This window comes from Oncorhynchus nerka, linkage group LG3 (genome assembly GCF_034236695.1).
Source record: "Oncorhynchus nerka isolate Pitt River linkage group LG3, Oner_Uvic_2.0, whole genome shotgun sequence".
NCBI classification, from domain to species: domain Eukaryota; kingdom Metazoa; phylum Chordata; class Actinopteri; order Salmoniformes; family Salmonidae; genus Oncorhynchus; species Oncorhynchus nerka.
Window position 1 is genome coordinate 50,791,903 of NC_088398.1, and position 25,176 is coordinate 50,817,078.

The 25,176-nt window shown below is 43.5% G+C and overlaps 1 protein-coding gene across 1 annotated transcript in view; it reads left to right on the plus strand.

Moving 5' to 3' along the window:
- The window catches only part of LOC115110249 (receptor activity-modifying protein 1-like), a 62,242-nt gene extending 40,545 nt beyond the window's left edge, over positions 1–21,697 (plus strand). Inside the window, exons 2-3 of the mRNA XM_029635749.1 lie at positions 339–474; positions 20,402–21,697. Of these exons, the coding sequence (XP_029491609.1) occupies positions 339–474; positions 20,402–20,657 (392 nt within the window). The 3' untranslated portion in view covers positions 20,658–21,697. The remainder of the gene's footprint in view (positions 1–338; positions 475–20,401) is intronic.
- Positions 21,698–25,176: the final 3,479 nt, after the last annotated feature.

Here is a 25,176-nt window from a genome sequence, read left to right on the forward strand (position 1 = left end):
GTGAGATCTTTCCAGAGCTCTGTTGGATCTCAGAGATAAAATTTTAAGCAGTATCCTCTACTTAATATAGAACTGATAGATCCCCATACCTCTGCTCATCAATGTGAAACATCTGTGAATGAGAGTTACACTGGCTCAGACCCGTACCATGTGATTATCCCCAGGCTATTGAGTTGGAAGTCTATGGCGTGAGACTACCATGTAGTCTCTACACTACATCTCTGTTCTAACTCTCTCTCTCTGTCTCTCTCTGTCTCTGTGTGTCCCTCAGTGGGCTATGCTGTGTTGGTCTACAGTACATCTCTGTTCTGACCCTCTGTTCTCTCTCTATTCCCCAGCATGCCAGTCTGTGTCGGTGATGGCTTGTGGCGGGACCTATGAGTACGCCATCGAGGAGTTCTGCCTGGGGAAATTCAGACTGGACATGGAGGAACTTGACCAGCATCACTGGTGCAGCTGGGAGGATACAGTGGAGTGAGTATCCTATGTAGCACTAATGTAGTCTCTTAGTAGTATTCTATATAGCACCTATGAAGTATTCTCATATTCTACAGATGTAGGATCTTCACTTGATCACCCTGTTGCAGGAGAAATGTCAAACTTGTAGTGTATTTTAGTTTTTAAAAGGCTCCTGAAGTTTGCAATTTCCACTCTGAAATTTTAGATTTGATTTTCCCTTACGAAAAATGTATAAACCCCAACAAAAATGTTCATTAATTATAATTTCCATAATAATTCACATTTCCTGTTGCTGCAGGATAATCTTCCTGCTGTAGCAAACTGGCTCAAATTAAAATCTTACATCTGTATAGCATTCAATGTAATGTAGCACCTCCATGTCATTAACATTACAGTCACTCCTCAACTGGTCGGGAGGTAATAGAGATATGTAACGTTTATTTAATCAGCGTGTGCACAAACCTTTGGCCTGGCAATACTTTTTGAATATTTAAATATGCTGGCAATATTAATCCAAATGTAACAGGCCCAGCCAGTCCCACAGGCTCTTAACTCTAGGAGTAGCATCTTAAATGTAGACTGGGGCTGGGTCCCAAATGGCACCCTATTTCTATTTCCCTGGGTACCACATAGTATGCTAGTATACACCACTACGATGGTCATCAGTCCAGTCTAATGTCCTCCCACCAGGAACCAGGAATGCTGGGTTGACAGGGTGTTTGTTGCCTGTTTGTCTGCCCCCATTGCTGGGGTTTTGTTTTTCCTCTTTGGCTGTAATGTTAGTCTGGATTTGTCAATCGGAGGCTTGTGGAAGGTGACACTGGTGTCCCAGCTGTCAGAACAGTGCCAGGACACTCAGCCCTTTCCTGTCATCGACAGAACAGTCACCTGTCCCCCTCCACCCTGCCACAGGGAGGGACAGTCTGTGTACTTACATAAAAATGACTCTTCACTATTTCTCTTCCTCTTCCTCTATCTTTCATTCTCAACATCCCTCCATCATTGTGGCTGGAAATGTTGATTTCTCACGAGGGGAATTATCTCTAAAGGTGTTTGTTTTTCCTAATTATTTGTGAATGTCTGCACTGACACAGTGCTCTGGGGATATGCAGCTTAGAGATTATCTCATATGGAACAGCTAAGCAACATCCCCAGTTCAGTTACTTGTCTTGGACATGCACACCAGAACAGTACCATTGTCTGTAGTAAGGCAAGTCAGACCACCCAGTGTTCACCACGGGAACGATGGGGAGCAGTCTCCTGATCCAGATGCAGTAAGGGCTACAGTAACCTTTCACTGTCCATATCACATCTTGGCAGGCCCTTTTAAATGTATTATTTTAGTTATATCTAGAGTCAGGTTCTGGCTTAGTGGGGGAGATAAACCCACACTGGGTAAGGAAATAAACCAGTTTCAAGCAGTATTTGTATATGTTTTCAGGGCAACGAAGACCCCCTTGGTGTGTGTTCTGATGTACGCAGGGAGAAATGACCCCCGTCAATGCCTCTCAGTTTCAAACCGACAGATTGAGTCTCTGCTTATAGTTTCGTGAGCTCACAGACACGTTCATTCCTGTCTTTCTGCAGACATAATTAAGACATAATTAAAAGTTTGTTCTGTTTAGCAGCGTGTGTGTGTGTGTGTGTGTGTGTGTGTGTGTGTGTGTGTGTGTGTGTGTGTGTGTGTGTGTGTGTGTGTGTGTGTGTGTGTGTGTGTGTGTGTGTGTGTGTGTGTGTGTGCATGCGCATCCACCCCCCTACACCCTACACCAGAGTTGACCTTGATAGTGATGGCATGTTAATATTGTATCATGTTAGCATTACCAACACTGCTGTAGAACAAACACAAGAGAGCAGGGTGAAAGGCACAAATCAAATGTTATTTTTCACATTCGCCGAATACAACAGGTGTTGAAATGCTTACAAGCCCTTAACCAACAATGCCGTTTTAATTTTAAGTTATTAATAAACAAATTAGGAACATTTGAGCAGTCTTGATACAACATTTTGAACAGAAATGCAATGGTTCAATGGATCAGTCTAAAACTTTGCACATACACTGCTGTCATCTAGTGGCCAAAATCTAAATTGCACTTGGGCTGGAATAATATATTATGGCCTTTCTCTTGTATTTCTCAAAGATGATGGTACAAAAAAATACAAAAGAACGGTTGGCTTTTTCTTCTATTATCTTTTACCAGATCTATTGTGTTATATTTTCCTGTAGTCCACGATCATCTCATTTGTCTTCCTCATGTTGATGGAGAGGTTGTTATCCTGGCACCACACTGCCAGGTCTCTGACCTCCTCTCTATTGGCTGTCTCATCGTTGTCGAAGATCAGGCTGTTGTGTCATCGCCAAACTTAATGATGGTGTTGGAGTAGTGCTTGGCCATGCAGTCATGGGTGAACAGGGAGTACAGGAGGGGACTGAGCACGCACTCCTGAGGGGCCCTCGTGTTCAGGATCAACGTGGCAGATGTGTTCTTACCTACCCTTACCACCTGGGGTCGGCCCATCAGGAAGTCCAGGATCCAGTTGCAGAGTGAGGTGTTTAGTCCCAGGGTCCTTAGCTTAGCGATGAGCTTTGAGGGCACTATGGTGTTGAACGCTGAGCTACAGTCAATGAATAGCATTCTCACTTAGATTTTCCTTTTGTTCAGGTGGGAAAGGGCAGTGTGGAGTGCAATAGAGATTGTATCATCTGTGGATCTGTTGGGGTGGTATGCAAATTGTATTGGGTATAGAGTTTCTGGGATAATGGGGTTGATGGCTACACTTGCCAGTTGGTCAGCGCATGCTCGGAGTACACGTCCTGGTAATCCGCCTGGCCCTGAGGCCTTGTGAATGTTGACTTGTTTAAAGGTCTTACTCACATCGGTTACGGAAACAGTGATCACACAGTCGTCCAGAACAGCTGGTGTTCTCATGCATGCTTCAGTGTTGCTTGCCTCAAAGCGTGCGTAGAAGTAATTTAGCTCGTCTGGTAGGCTTGTGTCACTGGGCAGCTCGTGGCTGTGCTTCCTTTTGTAGTCCATAATAGTTTGTACGCCCTGCCACATCCAACGAGAGTTTGAGCCAGTGTCGTAGCCTCCTTAGTGATGATATATCTTTGTTGTAAAAATGTTATTTAATTTCCTCACACTTTGACAGGCATATACGGATCTCATTTTATGATCTTGTAAAAAAAGGAATGTTCATACAATTCTTTTCTCCATACAGTAACGTAATACAGTATTTTGCCGAATCTATTCTATATATTTAAAACATTGTCATGGGTCTTTTAACATACAGTAGGTGTTATGCTCAGACTGGCAAAAGCAGTAGGGAAAGCAACAAGCCACAAAGCCTGTATGGCTATGAACAGATTCCCAAATAGTACCCTTTTACACTCCCGCCCCATTTCCAAACTATGTTTATACATTCTCCTCTCATCAACAGTGTGACCAAAAAGGGCTATTATAGATGAGTAGTTAGCGTGTCATGCCTGGCCTGTCTGTGTGTGGTCCTTTGAGGTGAGGTGGTTATGCTTGGCTTGTGTTCTAGTCCCACTTGGTCTCTCAGCCGTGAAAGGACTCATTAAAGTATGCATAGCCCCCCGGCTGCCTCATCTCCTCCATAATATACACTGCACGGTTAGCACTGTTTTCAGGACAATCAACCTGTCACTGTTCTGAGTGGACTGCCTAGCAGGTTTAGTTAGTACTGGTGACTTAGCATAGACTGTCAAACCCCTTAGCAAACCCGCACCAATGTAACTTGACGATTTGAGCCTCAGACACAGAACTTCACTTGTTGTGAGAGTACAGAGGGCAGGCAAGATGGGATCCTTTTCTATGTTGTAGTGTTTCTGCAGTCTCAGTCCCAACAATACAGACTGTGAAACCCATTCACTATCACAGAAAAACAAATCTATCAGAGGGCTGCACACCACTCCACTAGCATCATTTTAGAGACAACCCGCTGGCCACTGTGTAGAATACTTCACACATTCTGCAGAGTCTAGCAGCAAGCATAGAGCTGCACTGCTCTAAAGGTCCCATCGCGTGTGAACTACATGGGGCCATGTTACCTGCCCCAGGCCTGAGCTCTGTAGACTCCACTCCGTCTTCTCTCTTCTCTCTCTCTCTCTCTCTCTCTCTCTCTCTGTCTTTCTCTTAGCACGCTATGATGACCAATCGGCTAAACAATCTCCCTCTGCTGTTAAATCACACAAAACCCGCAGGACCAGAGGTGAGGATAGGACAGCGTTAAGCGCCCACGCTCTGTGTCACACTTTTAAAAATGGTCTACATGTGCTGTGTGTTACAGGACCCACAAATAGCAAAAGAGGTGCATTTTTAAAAATCTTGACCCAGACTCCCTTGACATCAAAGTTTGGTCTTTGTTCCTGAGGTAGAGGATGTGTTCTCGGTGACCTACATGTGTGGTCAAAGAACACTCATTTAACTAACGAACGGGAGGACAGGCAGAAGGACTATCTAACTAACTAACTTAGATATTTTCCTTGATCCATTCTTCCCTTTCCTTCTCACTCTCTCCACTTAGCTCTAAGTTCATGTTTTATATAGCTTATGATCTACTCTCTGTGATCAGTCTGTTGAACGCTGTGGCAGTCGGTCATGCCTGTTTGGGAATCATTCATGATGTAGACATGCCTGTATGAGTTTACTGGCTAATAAGCTTCATCATATCCGCGCCAAATCTTATGACCTCAGGCGTTTGGAAATAACTGCGGTTCTTGAACCACTATGATTGCATCGCTAATTACACTGTAATCAGAGGAATTGGATTGTGTTTTTACATAGCTCTCCAGATGGCTGCTAGCCAGAGACTTAGCCTAATGCTCTAAAATAAGGCGGCCAGGAGGTTTGTTCTGTGGGTGCGTCCCAAATGGCACCCTATTCCCTATATAGTGCAATGCTGTTGACTAAGGCCCATATGCACTATATAGGGAATATCGTGCAATTTGCAGCTCTTAATCCAAGCAACTCTTTTTTTTGTGCTCTCCTGATCAATAGCCAGAATGTTCACCTTGGGACCTAATGTTTCCACTGGTATTTCGTTCAGGGAGAGAAGGTAAAGTCGGATGCTATTGCCAGGGATATCAGATACTTGTCTGTCTCCACATCCCCTGCCAGCTTTTAGTTGAAATCAGTCAGTTTGGTTTGGCTGGAGGAGCGTCTCCATCCGGATCTGAAGGCTCAGCTTCGATCACCCTGTTTTTGGTTGAACATTCTCTGAGTGTTTTCTGTTCTGGGGGAGGGGGGGGGGTCATGACTTGTGACTTGATTTCATTTTGTGACAGTTGAGGGAATCATTTATAAACCTTTATACCATGGCATTGTTGAATACTAATTTCTGATTGGCTTGAAGGAAGGGCATTCTAGAGCGTGCATTATTTAAGTGATAATGCCAGAGAAGCCGGTGTTTGGAGGATATATTGGCATGGGTGTTGCCAAACCGTGCCAATATATCCTCCAAACACTGGCTTCAAGAGCATTATCACTTCAATACAATGTGTTACCAAATCAACATAATCAAATAATGATTGACATATTTTAATTAAAAACATTATTTTGATTAATGGGACTATTTCATACTATTTCATCCTTCCACAAGATATAATACCCAAGCCAGTTGGTCGTTCGTTCTATCGGTTCGGTTGTCAGAGACGTGACTCAGTCGTTCAGTCTTTTTGTTCTGTAATTCCAGTGTTAATCTGCTAATTTGTCATTATTCGCTTACCTCCTCATGCCTTTTGCACACAATGTATATAGACTCTTTCTTTTTTTTCTACTGTGTTATTGACTTGTTTATTGTTTACTCCATGTGTAACTCTGTGTTGTTGTCTGTTCACACTGCTATGCTTTATCTTGGCCAGGTCGCAGTTGTAAATGAGAACTTGTTCTCAACTAGCCTACCTGGTGAATTAAATAAATAAATAAAAATGTAAAATCTATAGATGTGACCCAGTCGTTCATTCTAAATGTTCCATTGCATACTGGCTGGCAATGTTCTTACCCCTTGCTTGCTAGCTAGCCAGCCAACTATGGCTAAGGTTTATACAAATCTATGCTGTTGAAAACTAAATGTCAGTTTAAAAGAAATGTGAGGTAATGTCTGCATGCTTTTAATAGTGGAGATTAAGTTTATAAATTGCCTGGCTGGGCTGATGAGACTGGGGATTGCACAGTCAGATGGAACAGAGTAAATATGCATTTTAACGTCATAGATTTAGCCAATGGTAACGTGTGGAATAGACACTGGCTGGAATGCATTTTTAACGCATCAGCATTCAGGAGTAGACCCACTTGTTGTATAATTCTCTTTTACGCACAGTATATTTGCACGTAGATTTCAATGGCTATGGTTCATTCATACATGTTTTAAGTTTGAGCTGCTTTTGAAAGCAAAAGTCGAATTGAAACCATTGTTGAATTCGATTTTCATAATAGCAAGCAAGGACGATGATTTGGTTAGCTAAACTAGCAAGTCTGTTTAGCTACTTCAGTGGATGTTGGACACGTTTCTAGCGGCAAATTTGTTAAATTATAGCCATGGTATAAAATGGATAATCAACTCATGGCTCTATGCGTTCTCTGGAAAATAATGCAACTCTGTGGAAGGTTAGTTATGGGGAACAGAGGAGTAAAAGTCCTTAAACTGTAATTTTTTTCTTGCTTTTTTCATGAATTTATATGTATATGTTCTTCCTATTGCAGTGCATTTATTTCCATTAAAATATTTGCTTAAAACAGACAATAAAGAAATATCTAATCAACTCTATTCTGGCAATATAGAATGTCAAACAACCTTGAGATACAAATTGTGCATGTTTGAGATACACAGGTTGTGTGTAGGTCTGCACAGATCAACAGATATTTACAATGCCTGGAGAAACACCCCCCACACACACACACACACACACACACACACACACAAGCTATCAAGTAAATGTTCTAGCTACTTCAGTGGATGTTGAACACGTTTCTAGCGGCATAGAGGGACCAAGTGCTGCTGGGGTTGTTTCCATGTGCTCCTCTCCAAGTGGAATGCTTCTGACCGTTGTGGAGAGCTTCTAAAAACATAATTTAGATGCACTATTGTAAAGTGGCTGCTCCACTGGATGTCATAAGGTGAATGCACCAATTTGTAAGTCGCTCTGGATAAGAGCGTCTGCTAAATGACTTAAATGTAATGTAAATGTATAATCCACCCCAACCACCACCACCCCCACAGGCACGCACGTGTGCACAGTGGTGGAAAAAGTACCCAAAAGCCATAATTGAGTAACAGTAAAGATACCTTACTGGAAAATGACTCAAGGAAACGTCACCCATTAGAATACTACTTGAGCAAAAGTCTTAAAGTACCTGATATTAAATGTCCTTAAGTTTCAAAAGTAAAAGTATGAAACGTAAGAGCCACAAATCCAAAAAGCAAAACAGCCAGACCTTTTATTTGATTAGAGCTTGAGTTTTTCTGAAAGGTAACAGTCTTACAGTCTCATCTGGTGAACGTGTGCCATCGCCTAGCTGCAGCAAGGATTCTTCCATGTGGTCCTTGATGTAGTTCATTCCTGAAATACAAGGGAGATGACAATAGAAATCATGCAGTTATGTTTTTAGTGAGCCTACATTAATCCATCCCCCATCTATATACAGTTGAAGTCTAACGTTTACATATACTTAGGTTGGAGTCATTAAAACTCGTTTTTCAACCACTCCACAAATTTCTTGTTAACAAACTATAGTTCTGGCAAGTCGGTTAGGACATCTACTTTGTGCATGACACAAGTAATTTTTCCAACAATTGTTTACAGACAGATTATTTAATTTATAATTCACTGCATCACAATTCCAGTGGGTCAGAAGAATACATACACTAAGTTGACTGTGCCTTTAAACAGCATGGAAAATTTCAGAAAATGATGTCATGGTTTTAGAAGCCTCTGATAGGATAGTTGACATCATTTGAGTAAATTGGAGGTGTACCTGTGGATGTATTTCAAGGCCTACATTCAAACTCAGTGCCTCTGCTTGACATCAGGAGAAAATCTAAAGAAATCAGCCAAGACCTCAGAAAAATATTTGTAGACCTCCACAAGTCTGGTACATCCTTGGGAGCAATTTCCAAACGCCTGAAGGTACCACGTTCATCTGTACAAACAATAGTACGCAAGTATAAACACCATGAGACCACGCAGCCGCCATACCCCTCAGAAAGGAGACGCGTTCTGTCTCCTAGAGATGAATGTACTTGGTGCAAATAAATCCCAGAACAACAGCAAAGGACCTTGTGAAGATGCTGGAGGAAACAGGTACAAAAGTATCTATATCCACAGTAAAACGAGTCCTATGTCGACATAACCTGAAAGGCTGCTCAGCAAAAGTTCTTTATGAATAATAAAATATTGTTAATTAGCCACATTTTGTCTTACCCATTCTGATGGTGGTGTCATCCTTTGTCCACGCTGATGTAAATTTGGGGAGAAGGATTGCAGCTGCGATCAGCTCAGAGTCTTGAAACGTGTGGCTGAAGTGCTTCTTCAGTCCCAGTTGTAGCACATCCAGAGGCTTACAGTACTTCAGGGACAACTTGATTCGGTCAACTTTTGTGATCAGCAGATTGATAGTTGGAAGTAGCCACCGCATCTGGAAATTGGTTTCAGCCTGAAGATGTTGATGACCTTTACAACTGGGCTCATTGTGGCAACATCTTCTGTGAGGCAGGGGAGTTCAGCTGGATTGAACCAGAGGAAAAAAAACACTAATAATAATCATGCGTTTCCCATCCTACAAAGGGGACCGCTAACCATTTCACCTGATTTAACAACAGGAATCAATGAGTAGTTGACTAAATGATAGTGTATGGCTACAATATGTGAAACAGTTATTAGTCAACATAGTTAGACGATATTCAAGACCTTACACAACGATAAAATAATACATAATCCTTACTTACATTGGAACCTTGAAGTCTGTGCAGAGACCTCTGACGGCCGCCTCTCCTTTGTCTTTGACGATCCTCAGGGGTCTTTCTACAGCCATGAACCAGGAGTTGCACCTTGTAGCATTCAGACGCAGCAGCTGGAGGTTCCAAGTATCTTCAATGGTTTCGGCTGCAAGTGTGGATCTCCCGCGTTTGTTCCAAAGTGCTTGGCACTTGCCAAATGTTGAACAGGACACTTTTTTGTAAGCCTCGCTGGATGTTGCTTTTAGGGAATTGCCTTTAGATGCTAAGTTGAGTAAGTGGCAAGCACAACGCTGGTGCTTTGGCAGCTGGTACTCAAAACCATCACCTTCATTCAGGATCGTTGCCACATCAACAAACTTCACTTCTTCAATCTCCTATTGTTCCTCTTCACCATCGTCCTGTCCTGGCTGAGCTGCTTCACCCCCACCACCCACTGCCTCGTTATTTTCATCTGCTCCATAAACTTGGAAAGCTTTCAAGAAGTTAGGGCCATTGTCTGTTATTGTTCTTACAATCTTACTCCGGATTTCAAACTCAGAATGTATGTCATTTAGGGCACCTGACAACACATCAAAGGTTTGCGATCCTCTCAACTGTTTACAGGCCAGGGATACAGCGCATCTGTTGAGACTGTCCGGGTCTATCCAATGGGCTGTAACACCAATGAAACTTCTTGCAGACCAACAGTCGGTGGTGATGGCGATGTGGTCAACTCTTCTCATGGCCTCAGTCACCTTCTTCTTCATTTCCTTGGATGCTTCATCAATCCTGGAGCGCAGTGTGGGCCTTGACATTATCTTTGAGTTAGGCTGCAGATCCTGCACTAACTCTCTGAACAGTTTTTGTTCTACAACAGCAAATGGTTGGAGACCTTGGACCACATACTTCACTACAGCTTTGCCAATGGATTTTTGAGACACTGCCTTCAGTAATGTGCTCTGCTTGATGGTGGAGGGAGTGTCAGGGATATGTTTTCTCTTCAGTGTGTTTGCTGTCAGTTCTCCATATTTCTTAAGATGGTGTACCTGCTTCCTCTGAAATAATAATAAAATAATGACAATAGTTAATTAGCTAAATAACTACCATCACCAAATACTTAAGGTATAGGATCCTAATTTTAAAGCTATAAACAACATTAGTTAAGTGATAGTTTTTTGTGAGCATTTAATATTACTTTGACAAAAAAACTATATTAATTGATTTATCTAGTAGGTGATGTCAATAGCTTAAGTCTACAGTAATTAACTAGGTAAGAAGAACAACTTTATCAACTAACACATGGGGTGGCAGGTAGCCTAGTGGCTGGACTAGTAACTGAAAGGTTGCAAGATCGAATCCCCGAGCTGACAAGGTAGAAATCTGATATTCTGCCCCTGAACAAGGCAGTTAACCCGCTGTTCATAGGCCGTCATTGATAATAAGAATTTGTTCTTAACTGACTTGCCTAATTAAATAAAGAAAAAAGAAAGAAAAGAAAATGTCTAGCTAAACTAGTGGGTGTTAGCTAAAATGTGAAACCTAATGTTAGCTAGCTAACTTAGCTTGACATGGGGTGTTTAGAGAAAAAGGTATTTGGCTAGACTAACGTTAGCTGACACAAATGGGCCAAGATTTGTAATGTACTAGTTAACTCATGTCAGTTTAGTTAGATTGCGTTAATTAACAAAGATTCTGAATCTGGGCACATTTTAGCCAGCTAAAGTAGGTAATGTTAGTTACTAAACTATTTAGGTATAGGATTAAGCAAACATGGGCTGGTTAGCTAATGTTAGATAGCATGCTAATTTAATAAGTATCATTAGCTAGCATGCTAATGTTTTTCTAGCTAGCTAGCAAGCTAACAGTAGGCCTACGTCAATGTGTTTTTTTAGATTTGACTGTGAGTTCTTGAACGCTAGTATTTCCTGAACTTTTGGTAAACATAACAGACATTTAATCCGGTAGGATGAATCCTTCATTCAGAGAAAAGAAAACATACAGCCAAGGATGTTTGTCCTCATCAGGAGGTGGTGGTAGAGCGATGACGGACATGATTGTGCGATTGAGTGGTGGTGGGTGGTGGGGGGGGTTACACTTTAGGGCTCTTGGATTTGCCCAAATGTGAGGATTGGCTCAACTCTGCTTGCATGTCGTCAGTGCGTATTTCTACTTCATTACTTTACACAACTGCGTGTGCACGCACGCACAAACACACACATGCACATTGCTCTACTCCCCTCCTCAACCTCCCTTCATCTATATTATATGAGAACCCACGGTGATATTAAAGACTTTGAGCAAACAGACAGAGAGACAGAAGGGTGAACAGACAGACAGAAGGATGAACAGACAGACAGAGAGACAGAAGGATGAACAGACAAACAGAGAGAACATTTCAATACTATGAGGCCTCTTCAATAACAATAGGATTGCCGTGCACTACCTACCTCCTTGAATCACTTTGCTGATTGCTGATTGTTGTGGTGAGTTGAAGATGAAAGAGAGATGACAAATGCTCAAGACCCTCTGAGTTTCTCCCTGTATAATTCATAACATTCTTTGAAAGAATTGTGCGATCTAGAACCTAAAGAGGTTCTTTGACTGTACCATAGAAGAACCATTTGAAGAAACCTTTTGGGTGTCAGGCAGAACCCCGTTGGGTTCTATGTAGAGCCCTTTACAGAGGGTTCTACATGGAACCCAAAAGTGTTCTGCCTGAAACCAAAAAGGGTTCTACCTTGAGCCAAAAAGGATTCTCATATGGGGACAGCCGAAGAACCCTTTTGGAAAGTTTTTTTCAAAGAGTGAATGAATGAGGGAGCATCAGCAGCAACTCCTGCTTAGACTGAGAGTACTAACAGAGAATATTCCTTTAAGCTAACTCATGTGCCATACTGTCAAAAGATATATTTATTCTAAAAAGTACTTGTATTTCTGAATATCTGAATAATTCCATTGGCATTACAGTAACTGATTCTATAGGAAGTCTTTGGCATAATTCGCTTGGATCTATGTCAATGTGATCATATACAGAAGTATCTTTGAAGAGCGGGCACTAAGCAGCTGCAGGAGAATTCACTGCTATGCAGACCAGGTTCTAACCAGAACAGAGCAGAGCTGAAGAACTACAACAGAACATGTGTAGAGCTTCCGCAGGTCAGCAGAACTTTTCTATGAACATGAACATCTATGAACTTATAGATTTAGAAGTACAGAAGACAGTGGAGCTGGCTGTAGAAATATAGAACGGTTGAACTCTATAACTTTAGAAATAGAGATTAAAGTTGCATAACTTTTGTACAGAGCACTAGTAGAACTAGAGAGGTGGGTTAGCTGTTGCTGCTCCACACATAGACAAGAGAGGGACAAAGCCAGAATACTGTTTCTCCCATCAACTGCTACAGAGATACAGTGAGCTGTATCTTGATGAAACAATTTGATAGAGCGGCCTGTTTGGGATACTGAGGTTTGCAAAGAGGACGAGGAGGAGATGTAATTTGGCATTCTCTGTGCTGCTGCCTCCAAAGAGAGGAGTGTGGCAAACTTTGTGGTGAGTGGTGACGCAAATCCATTTAAGTTCTGACGCTGAATCAAATAAAGTGCTTTGAGAGGTGGCTTTGACGGGAGAAGACTCTCCTGTCATCACACAGTTCCAGTTGAAAGACTGCACTCAAAGTACTTCAATACCACAGATAAAATAAGAAATTCAGGGTTGTGAAAAACCGGTTGTAAAAGATTTCCCCTTATCAACAGAAATGTCCATGTGCATATCAGAAGTACATCAAAAACCAGGCCCAGATGATATCTCTGTTTCCTCTGACTTTTCTGTACAGTTGGTACGATGTAGACTCAAACAAACACAGAGGGAAGAAAACTTCAGAAATGAAGATGTTCATGCAGATGTTAGATGAAAGAAAATGAACATGGAAAACTATTGACCTGCAAACCGTACTGAGTTGCAGGTACAAGGTGTTGTCCCCTCTTTCTAGTTGAGAGTGGAAGTATCTTGCTGGTAAGCTACAGTCACATCCCTCTGTGTGTTGACGTTAGTCCCTGTCCCTCCTTGTCCCTCCACCCAGTTATATTTAGTGGTGTTAAACCCTCCTGAAATTCAATCTGGTGACTTATGGTGACAAAATGTGCTGTAGGATTTTCCCACCCCATGTCCATCTGAATGGAGAGAGTTGGAGCATATCCTGGACCTCTCTGCTTTATACACAGGAGAATCTAAACTGGTCACAGGGAATCTAAACTAGTTACTGTGTTGTCCTGACTCATTTCAACAGCTACACAGCTGAGGCTCACAAAGTCAGCTTTGGAATGTTTCGAGGTTAAAAACGACAGTTGAAAAAGTTAGTTAGTAGCACACACTACCGGTCAAAAGTTTAAGAACACCTACTCATTCAAGGGTTTGTCTTTTTATTTTTTACTATTTTCTACATTGTAGAATAATAGTGAAGACATCAAAACTATCAAATAACACATATGGAATCATGTAGTAACCAAAAAGGTGTTAAACAAAACAAGCCCAAACTTGAATCAGTGAAAATCATTTAAGATTGCTGTTCCAGCCCGCTCCCCATCTAACTTGGGAGAAAATCCCCAAATCCAAATGTGCAAAGCTGGTACAGACATACCCAAGATGACTCAAAGCTGTAATCGCCGCCAAAGGTGCTTCTTCAAGTATTGACTCAAGTGTAAATACTTATGTAAATAAGATATTGCTGTATTTCATTTGTAAATTAATTGCCAAAATGTGTAAAAAATATATATATATATTTTTCACTTTATCATTATGGGATATTATGTGTTGATGTGTGTGACATTTTTTTTAATCGATTTTGAATTCAGGCTGCAACACAACAAAATGTGGAATAAATCAAGGGGTATGAATACTTTCTGAAGGCACTGTAGTGAGGTTTTTGACATTGTGCCATATATTGGCTGTTATTTACATTTACATTTAAGTCATTTAGCAGACGCTCTTATCCAGAGCGACTTACAAATTGGTGCATTCACCTTATGACATCCAGTGGAACAGTAGTGCATCTAAATCTTTTAAGGGGGGTGAGAGGGATTACTTTATCCTATCCTAGGTATTCCTTAAAGAGGTGGGGTTTCAGGTGTCTCCGGAAGGTGGTGATTGACTCCGCTGTCCTGGCGTCGTGAGGGAGTTTGTTCCACCATTGGGGGGCCAGAGCAGCGAACAGTTTTGACTGGGCTGAGCGGGAACTGTACTTCCTCAGTGGTAGGGAGGCGAGCAGGCCAGAGGTGGATGAACGCAGTGCCCTTGTTTGGGTGTAGGGCCTGATCAGAGCCTGGAGGTACTGAGGTGCCGTTCCCCTCACAGCTCCGTAGGCAAGCACCATGGTCTTGTAGCGGATGCGGGCTTCAACTGGAAGCCAGTGGAGAGAGCGGAGGAGCGGGGTGACGTGAGAGAACTTGGGAAGGTTGAACACCAGACGGGCTGCGGCGTTCTGGATGAGTTGTAGGGGTTTAATGGCACAGGCAGGGAGGCCAGCCAACAGCGAGTTGCAGTAATCCAGACGGGAGATGACAAGTGCCTGGATTAGGACCTGCGCCGCTTCCTGTGTGAGGCAGGGTCGTACTCTGCGGATGTTGTAGAGCATGAACCTACAGGAACGGGCCACCGCCTTGATGTTAGTTGAGAACGACAGGGTGTTGTCCAGGATCACGCCAAGGTTCTTAGCGCTCTGGGAGGAGGACACAATGGAGTTGTCAGCCGTGATGGCGAGATCATGGAACGGGCAGTCCTTCCCGGGAGGAAGAGCAGCTCCGTCTTGCCGAGGTTCAGCTTGAGGTGGTGATCCGTCATCCACACTGATATGTCTGCCAGACATGCAGAGATGCGATCGCCACCTGGTCATCAGAAGGGGGAAAGGAGAGGATTAATTGTGTGTCGTCTGCATAGCAATGATAGGAGAGACCATGTGAGGTTATGACAGAGCCAAGTGACTTGGTGTATAGCGAGAATAGGAGAGGGCCTAGAACAGAGCCCTGGGGACACCAGTGGTGAGAGCACGTGGTGTGGAGACGGATTCTCGCCACGCCACCTGGTAGGAGCGACCTGTCAGGTAGGACGCAATCCAAGCGTGGGCCGCGCCGGAGATGCCCAACTCGGAGAGGGTGGAGAGGAGGATCTGATGGTTCACAGTATCGAAGGCAGCCGATAGATCTAGAAGGATGAGAGCAGAGGAGAGAGAGTTAGCTTTAGCAGTGCGGAGCGCCTCCGTGATACAGAGAAGAGCAGTCTCAGTTGAATGACTAGTCTTGAAACCTGACTGATTTGGATCAAGAAGGTCATTCTGAGAGAGATAGCGGGAGAGCTGGCCAAGGACGGCACGTTCAAGAGTTTTGGAGAGAAAAGAAAGAAGGGATACTGGTCTGTAGTTGTTGACATCGGAGGGATCGAGTGTAGGTTTTTTCAGAAGGGGTGCAACTCTCGCTCTCTTGAAGACGGAAGGGACGTAGCCAGCGGTCAGGGATGAGTTGATGAGCGAGGTGAGGTAAGGGAGAAGGTCTCCGGAAATGGTCTGGAGAAGAGAGGAGGGGATAGGGTCAAGCGGGCAGGTTGTTGGGCGGCCGGCCGTCACAAGACGCGAGATTTCATCTGGAGAGAGAGGGAGAAAGAGGTCAGAGCACAGGGTAGGGCAGTGTGAGCAGAACCAGCGGTGTCGTTTGACTTAGCAAACGAGGATCGGATGTCGTCGACCTTCTTTTCAAAATGGTTGACGAAGTCATCTGCAGAGAGGGAGGAGGGGGAGGGGGAGGAGGATTCAGGAGGGAGGAGAAGGTTGCAAAGAGCTTCCTAGGGTTAGAGGCAGATGCTTGGAATTTAGAGTGGTAGAAAGTGGCTTTAGCAGCAGAGAGAGAAGAGGAAAATATAGAGAGGAGGGAGTGAAAGGATGTCAGGTCCGCAGGAGGCGAGTTTTCCTCCATTTCCGCTCGGCTGCCCGGAGCCCTGTTCTGTGAGCTCGCAATGAGTCGTCGAGCCACGGAGCGGGAGGGGAGGACCGAGCCGGCCTGGAGGATAGGGGACATAGAGAGTCAAAGGATGCAGAAAGGGAGGAGAGGAGGGTTGAGGAGGCAGAATCAGGAGATAGGTTGGAGAAGGTTTGAGCAGAGGGAAGAGATGATAGGATGGAAGAGGAGAGAGTAGCGGGGAGAGAGAGCGAAGGTTGGGACGGCGCGATACCATCCGAGTAGGGGCAGTGTGGGAAGTGTTGGATGAGAGCGAGAGGGAAAAGGATACAAGGTAGTGGTCGGAGACTTGGAGGGAGTTGCAATGAGGTTAGTGGAAGAACAGCATCTAGTAAAGATGAGGTCGAGCGTATTTCCTGCCTTGTGAGTAGGGGGAAGGTGAGAGGGTGAGGTCAAAAGAGGAGAGGAGTGGAAAGAAGGAGGCAGAGAGGAATGAGTCAAAGGTAGACGTGGGGAGGTTAAAGTCGCCCAGAACTGTGAGAGGTGAGCCGTCCTCAGGAAAGGAGCTTATCAAGGCATCAAGCTCATTGATGAACTCTCTGAGGGAACCTGGAGGGTGATAAATGATAAGGATGTTAAGCTTGAAAGGGCTGGTAACTGTGACAGCATGGAATTCAAAGGAGGCGATAGACAGATGGGTAAGGGGAGAAAGAGAGAATGACCACTTGGGAGAGATGAGGATCCCGGTGCCACCACCCCGCTGACCAGAAGCTCTCGGGGTGTGCGAGAACACGTGGGCAGACGAAGAGAGCAGTAGGAGTAGCAGTGTTGTCTGTGGTGATCCATGTTTCCGTCAGTGCCAAGAAGTCGAGGGACTGGAGGGGGCATAGGCTGAGATGAACTCTGCCTTGTTGGCCGCAGATCGGCAGTTCCAGAGGCTACCGGAGACCTGGAACTCCACGTGGGTCGTGCGCGCTGGGACCACCAGATTAGGGTGGCCGCGGCCACGCGGTGTGGAGCGTTTGTATGGTCTGTGCAGAGAGGAGAGAACAGGGATAGACAGACACATAGTTGACAGGCTACACAAGAGGCTACGCTAATGCAAAGGAGATTGGAATGACAAGTGGACTACACGTCTCGAGTGTTCAGAAAGTTAAGCTTACGTAGCAAGAATCTTATTGACTAAAATGATTAAAATGATACAGTACTGCTGAAGTAGGCTAGCTGGCAGAGGCTGCGTTGTTGACTATGTAGGCTAGCTGGCAGTGGCTGCGTTGTTGACACTACACTAATCAAGTCGTTCCGTTGAGTGTAATAGTTTCTACTGTGCTGCTATTCGGGGCTAGCTGGCTAGCTAGCAGTGTTGATTACGTTACGTTGCGTTAAAGAACGACAATAGCTGGCTAGCTAACCTAGGAAATCGCTCTAGACTACACAATTATCTTTGATACAAAGACGGCTATGTAGCTAGCTATGTAGCTAGCTACGATCAAACAAATCAAGCCGTTGTACTGTAATGAAATGAAATGAAAAATGTGATACTACCTGTGGAGCGAAGCGAAATGCGACAGGATTGTTGAGTGCGGAAGTTCTGTTCGGTAGACGTTGGCTAGCTGTTGGCTAGCTAGCAGTGTCTCCTACGTTAAGGACGACAAATAGCTGGCTAGCTAACCTCGGTAAATTAAGATAATCACTCTAAAACTACACACTCTAAACTACACAATTATCTTGGATACGAAGACAGCAAAGACAACTATGTAGCTAGCTAACACTACACTAATCAAGTCGTTCAGTTGAGTGTAATAGTTGTGCTGCTAATCGGTAGACGGTGGACTAGCTAACGGTGGACGTTAGCTAGCTGGCTAGCTGCAGGGCAGTGTAGACTGCGTTAGGACGACGAAATACGATAATTACGCAATTATCTATGATACAAAGACGGCTATGTAGCTAGCTAAGAAGAAATTGCTAAGATTAGACAAATCAAACCGTTGTACTATAATGAAATGTAATACTACCTGCGGACCGAGTGCAGATGCGACCGCTCGCTCCAACCCGGAAGTCCTATATAAATGTCTTAGTTCTCAGTACTGAATAGGTTCCAGTCAGCAGGCCCTTAGGAGGAAATATACTGTACCAGAGATGTTTTGGAAGAACGTACAGGGAGAGAAAAGGGACTGTCTAGGAACGATCCATTTCCTTCGATTATGAAATGTTGCAGATGACGTGACTTTGGCAAGCGTCCCATTTTCAGTAAAGCAGCGGTAATATAAAGGTAATCAATTCTGTCATGTAAACAATGGTTATCTGGAGTAATAACATTGGCCATGGCCGTAAGTCTGTCATGTAAACAATGGTTATCTGGAGTAATAACATTGGCCATGGCCGTAAGTCTGTCATGGATAAATGTCAGGGGAGAGAATAGGGGGTTGCTCATATTTCTATTCCCTGTAGAATATCTAATTTTACACTCCTTCCTGTCTCTCAACCCTACCTCTCTCTCCCCCACTTTCCTTCACTGTGTATGTACCTCTCTCTCTTCCTCCCAGTCTCTCTCTCTCATCTCCCTGCTCTCTGTTGCCCCTATCTATACTTTTGTCTTGCTGTCCAATTTTCTTTTTTAGGAATGAATTTATTTGTGCCTAGATATTGTTTATTCCTGTGTCCATATGTCTGCTGCCACTGTACTGTTGTATCCTTTTTGCCAAGTCATTATTGCAAAATAGAAAGTATTCTCATCTTAATAACCTACCTGGTTAAATAAAGGTCATATGTTATCAGTGGTGGAAAAAGTACTCAATTGTCATACTTGAGTAAAAGTAAAGATGCCTTAATAGAAAATGACTCAAGAAAAAGTGAAAGTCACCCAGTAAAATATTACTAGAGTAAAAGTCTAAAAGTATTTGGTTTTAAATATACTATATATTAAATATAATAGATAAGTATAAAAAGTAAATGGAATTGCTAAAATGTAATTAAGTTTCCAAATTAAAAGTATAAACCATTTCAAATTCCTTATATTAAGCATACCAGACGGCACAATTTTATTTTTAGATTTTTATTGACGGATAGCCAGGGGCAGGCACACTCCAACACTCAGACATCATTTACAAACCATACACCAAAAAACATATTTTAGTAAAAATGTAGTATTTTTACTTAAGTACTTTAAACCACTGTATGTTATTGATGATAGTGTTTCCACCAGCTGTACATCTGAAGGTGATTAGCATGCATGGATATAATGTATGTCTGGCTTGGAAGATGAGCCAGATGGTCTGCCTTTACCCGATGTATCACTCTCCCACTGGGGGAAAGTTCTATCTGGGCCTAGGGGGTTGGTGGGAACAGGACCCATTGGTTGTGTAAGGGAAACCTGGGGGTTATAAAAAGGTCCTAGCTATGCCAGACGTTCCATGCCAGGGAGGATGTGGGTATAAATAATAGGCCATGTGGCAGGCATGCTCTGAGGAAAGGGGGAGAGGGGACCCTTCAATCAGAGACCTGTCAGGAAGAGGGGAGGGTCTGTGTGCGCTTTTGAGAGTATGTTTTTATGTATGGAGTGGACCCTCTGTCATTACCATGAATCATTACTTTCAATCATGACAGGACTGTACAAATTTGGTGAAGGAGCACTCTCTCTCTCTCTTTCTCTCTCTCACACACATTTTCCCTAACCTTAACCCGTTACCCTGACCCTAACCATATATAATTTGCATTTAGAACCCACACTTCAGAGCCCCTTACCTTCCTATATGTCTATTCAAATATGTAGGCTATAATTTACCCTCATTATGAAATACATTTTAGTCATTCAGCAGATGCTCTTATCCAGAGCGACTTACAGGAGAAATTAGGGTTAAGTGCCTTGCTCAAGGGCACATTGAAATATGTTTCACCTAGTCGGCTCTGGGATTCAAACCAGCAACCTTTCGGTTACCGGCCCAATGCTCTTAACTGCTAGGCTACCTGCCGCCCAACACTATGAACCTTGTACGCATTCGCTTGATTTTACCTCCCTCTCTCTCTTTGTCTCTCCCTACAGACCTTATGGTGAGCTCACCAACTGCACCTACCTGATTGCCCTGAAGATGGACTGTTTCTGGCCCAACCGGCAGGTGGACGAGTTCTTCATCCGCATCCACAAGCACTACTTCCACGACTGCTCCCTGTCGGGACGGCAGCTGCGTGATCCGCCCAACCATATCCTTGGGCCATTCATTGTGGTGCCCATCCTTGTCACGCTGCTCATGACTGCCCTAGTGGTGTGGAGGAGCAAACGCAGTGAAGGCATTGTGTAACCCAGGCCAACCCCAAGCTCCAGGCCCCCAGCCAGGGGAGAAGAGGTCTAGAAGAGGCCCCCTTCACCCTCCACCCAGGACGGAGACAGGTATACATAACGCTGCTGCTTCTACAGAACAGACATCATGGACCAGGCAAGGGACTGGGAGGACTATCAAAGCCTGTATCAAGGACAACATTATAGACCATCTATGTTACTGTCACTCTGTTGGGAGTTGACACTGAGCTACAGCCACAGGATATAGGAAAGGACACAGACTACAAGATGAGGATTTATAGAACTACACTGATTATAACCTGCAGGAGGACTTGTTTAAAAATGGAGTGTCTGCTTTCATTACCCTTTATCTGCAAATCCAATCTAGATGGAGAATCACAAGCTGTTAGCCATGAAGGACAGATGGTGTCTGATTGGTTTGAAGGACTTCCTGGGCACATGAGGTAATTTCCTGTGCAGTGAGTTGGGATACTTTGGCACAGCTCCTGAAGTGGACTTTTGACAGTCAGTCACCGATTGGTTGATAGATAGGATGATGCTAGGATGATGCTATCATCTCTGTGCTTTATGGATAATGTCTGTGCACTCTATACTCACCTCATAAACACTGTCTGGATCCAACATCCCCTGTACCTGCACCTGTCCCTATCCTTGCTGCTGTCCCTGCCCTGTCCCTGTTCCTGTCTCTAACAGTCAGAACCAACATATTTCTACAATCACCCTTCAAATCCTTACTTTGGCATTGTGCCAAATCGCTGTAAGTTATCAAAATAATATTAAAAAAATCGAATTTTCCATGAATATGAAAAAGAGATGATTAAAAATGACTGATGTGTGTGAGACAACATACTGTGCAAATGCTGATTAGGGGGGCGTGGTATGATTGCTAGTCAGCCTATTGCAGATCTGGACAAATGATCCACCAACCACTATTATCCCTATGAATGGTTGATACAGGGCAGGAAAGGTCTACCCCCCCCCCTTGCAAATGTTGAATGTGTACAACAAACTTGGATTAAAACAAAGACGTGTCATTGTGAATCAGTTGCTTTGTAAAAACAGTCTCCGGAACTTCGATGACTAGTAAGTCTCTTTTTACTCCCGCTTTGGGCTGGATATGTCAATGTGTAGTTCATACATGCATTATCTATGAGCAGAATTACTGTCTTACCTCAATTAGCCACGGAATCCCTAGTTTGAAAGCAAATGTTTTCTGGAAGATGTGTGGAGCCATTTCCCCTACATTTCCCCCCACGTGGGCCAGCCCCCTAGCAATTCAAGTTCTAGCCAGTGTGCTTCAGCCCCTCACCATTTGAGTGACAGCTGCACAGACAGCAGAGCGAGGGTGAAAGCAATAACGTGGTGCACATATCTGCACATATGTGACGCAGTACGCGATTTTCAGGGACCACTTTTGGCTCGTGAGTGCTATTTTCAGAACTGCTTGCTAAAAAGTACACAAAGTACAGGAGAATCTAAACAGTGATTTTGTACGATGACTCTTCTCTGTGTAGCCACACTAGGCTTAAGGTTAGTAGATTGTTTAGTAAGTTACTGACAAACTGTCATGTCTGTGTAACAGCAGTGTTGAAGATTGGTCCCTTTATTGGGTCCTTAGCAAGGCTAATGGCATCATCACCCGATAGGGACATAACCTTTAAGAGCAGAGTATCCTGCTTATGGAATTTTCTGACATACTCTTTATCTTATTAGTACTGAGAGGTAAATTGTCTGTGTGTCCAGCTGTTTTTCTAATTGCCTTTATATTACCATGGCTGAGACCCGGCTTTGCCGTCTGCAAGACCTGAACTCCCAAAGCCCCCATAGCTACCAGTTTACTCCTATTCACAGGGAAATACTCTCTCATCTCAGCGACCTTTCAACACAGACTTCAAAGCAATTTGATTTGCTTTAAGAGATTTAATAACTTTATTGGTCCTCTGCTCAGCTCCCGTATTCAAAACCCTACCCTTCATTATGAGTCTTGTCAAGCTCGTATGTAGAACATAGTGTACTCTGGGAAACACGGTAAGAGGGTTTAGGGTTTCCCAGGATGATGGTGTTGATGTGAGACATGACCTGCCTTTCAAGTCACTTCATGGCTACCAACATGAATGCTACAGGGCGGTAGTCATTTAGGCAGGTTACCTTTGCTTTCTTGGGCACAGGGACTATGGTGGTCTGCTTGAAACATGTAGGTATTACAGACTCGGTCAGGGAGAGGTTGAAAATGTCAGCGTATGCTCGAAGTACACGTCCTGGTAATCCGTCTGGCCCTGCGACCTTGTGAATGTTGAACTGTTTAAAGGTCTTGCTCACATCGGGTATGGAGAGCGTGATCACAAACTCATCCGGAACAGCTGGTGCTCTCATGCATGCTTCAGTGTTGCTTGCCTCGAAGTGAGCATAAAAGGCATTTAACTCGTCTGGTAGGTTTGTGTTAATGGGCCGCTCGCATCTGGGTTTCCCTTTGTAGTCTGTAATAGTTTTCAAGCCCTGCAACATCCGACCAGCGTCAGAGCCGATGTAGTAGGATTCAATCTTAGTCCTGTATTGAGGCTTCGCCTGTTTGATGATGTCTGAGGGCATAGCGGGATCTCTTATAAGCATCCGGATTAGTGTCCCACTCCTTGAAAGTGGCAGCTGTAGCCTTTAGCTCGGTGCGGGTGTTACCTGTAATTCATGGCTTCTGGTTGAGATCTGTACACACGGTCACTGTGGGGGTGACGTCATCGATGCACTTCTTGATGAAGCAGGTGACTGAGGTGGCATACTCCTCAATGCCATTGGATGAATCCCGGAACATATTCCAGTCTGTGCTAGCAAAACAGTCCTGTAGAGTAGCATCCACATCATCTGACGACTTCTGTATTGAGCAAGTCACTGGGACTTTCTGCTTTAGTTTTGCTTGTAAGCAGGATTTACTAAATGGAGGGCGAGGGAGAACTTTGTATGCGTCTCTGTGTCTGGAGTAAAAATGGCCTAGAGTTTTTTTTGTCCTCTGGTTGCACATGTGACACGCTGGTAGAAATGAGGAACCTTAGCTGAATTAAACATGACAGATTCTCATGCATATATTATGTAATTTACAACTGATCAATAAAACAAAGAAAGCTTAAGGAAAGGACTATGGGAAGTCCTGTGGGTTGGGATTGAGGTTAGTAGTGTAAATGCAATTACATTTACAGAATGTTAAACAGTGCAGTGTCTCATGACAGAGCTGGTACAGAGCAGACAGGACTGTGGGATTTGAGTGTGCTTTATTTTCCCTGCTTGTGGCGTGTTCCTGGTTTCCCCACAGTAGTTCTGCAACCAGGGCAAACCTCCATCTCTTCCTCTTTCCTCTCCATCTCTCCTTGTTCTCTTGCTCTCTTCTCCCTCTCCCCCTTCTCTTTCTCCTCTCTTTTCCCTCCCTCTCTCTCTCCTCTATCTCTCCCTCCTCTCCCTTGTCTCTTTCTTCATATCTCCCTTAGAGTTTCATGAACTTGTCAGGTCTCCCTTGTTGTGTTAGCCAGAAGGACAAAGTCATAATATCATAATGCCACACACCAGCTACTGTCGTTAGATCACTGAACCAGTTATGAAATCATTAAGAAAGGATAGGTGAGCAATGGAACATATGGTGGTAGGCTATGTCCAGGGTTGGGTTGGTTACTTTCTAAATGTAATCCATTACAGTTATTAGTTATCTGTCCAAAATTGTAATCAGTAACGTTTGGATTACTCAAACTCAGTAACGTAATCAGATTACCTTCCCTTTAAGAGGCGCAGGTTAGTTGCTGGCACAGTCACAAAATCAGATTTTAAACCTAAACCTAACCTTAAATTAAGACCAAAAATATTTTGGTTGTTTTCAATTTTGACTTTGCAGTTGGCCCATCTAGTGGAAATCATCAGTTCTCCCTCAAGGACAAGACTCATCCCCCAAAAAATTTCAATCTGCTTAATAAGAGGCATTAGAAGCAGACAAAAAATGAATATTACTGAACAATTATTGAATGACATCTATTGCAGAATAGATCAATGTTAGAATTTACATAGCTGGCCATAAATGGATGTTGCATTTTACTTTGTGGGTTGGTTTTGTAGGATTATTCTAACCCATTGCTTCCTACTACAGATAATAATACAATTATGATATATCTTTACATAAGAAAAAAAAACAGTCTGTCAGATTTCCAGTCATTTCAATTAATGTAATACCCCTTGATCTGAAAGAATAGTACTCGGAAATATAGATTAATAAATTAGTTTTACTTGAGTATAAAAACTAAGGACTAATTATCCTACTCTGTTGTTTATGATTTTGTTGTCATGGAGGACTGATTGGGTTCATTGCTTCTTGTTGAAAAATGCTGCTCTCGGGATATCCTGCACTGAGCACTACCCGAAAGTGCTATTTGCATGTAAAAAATGTATTCCATATGCTGAATTTCGGACTATTGTTTGCGTTTCTGTTGGTGACACTGATCATTTGAAGCTGTTTAAGTCTATGTAAAGTGTGTGTGTTTGAGCACATG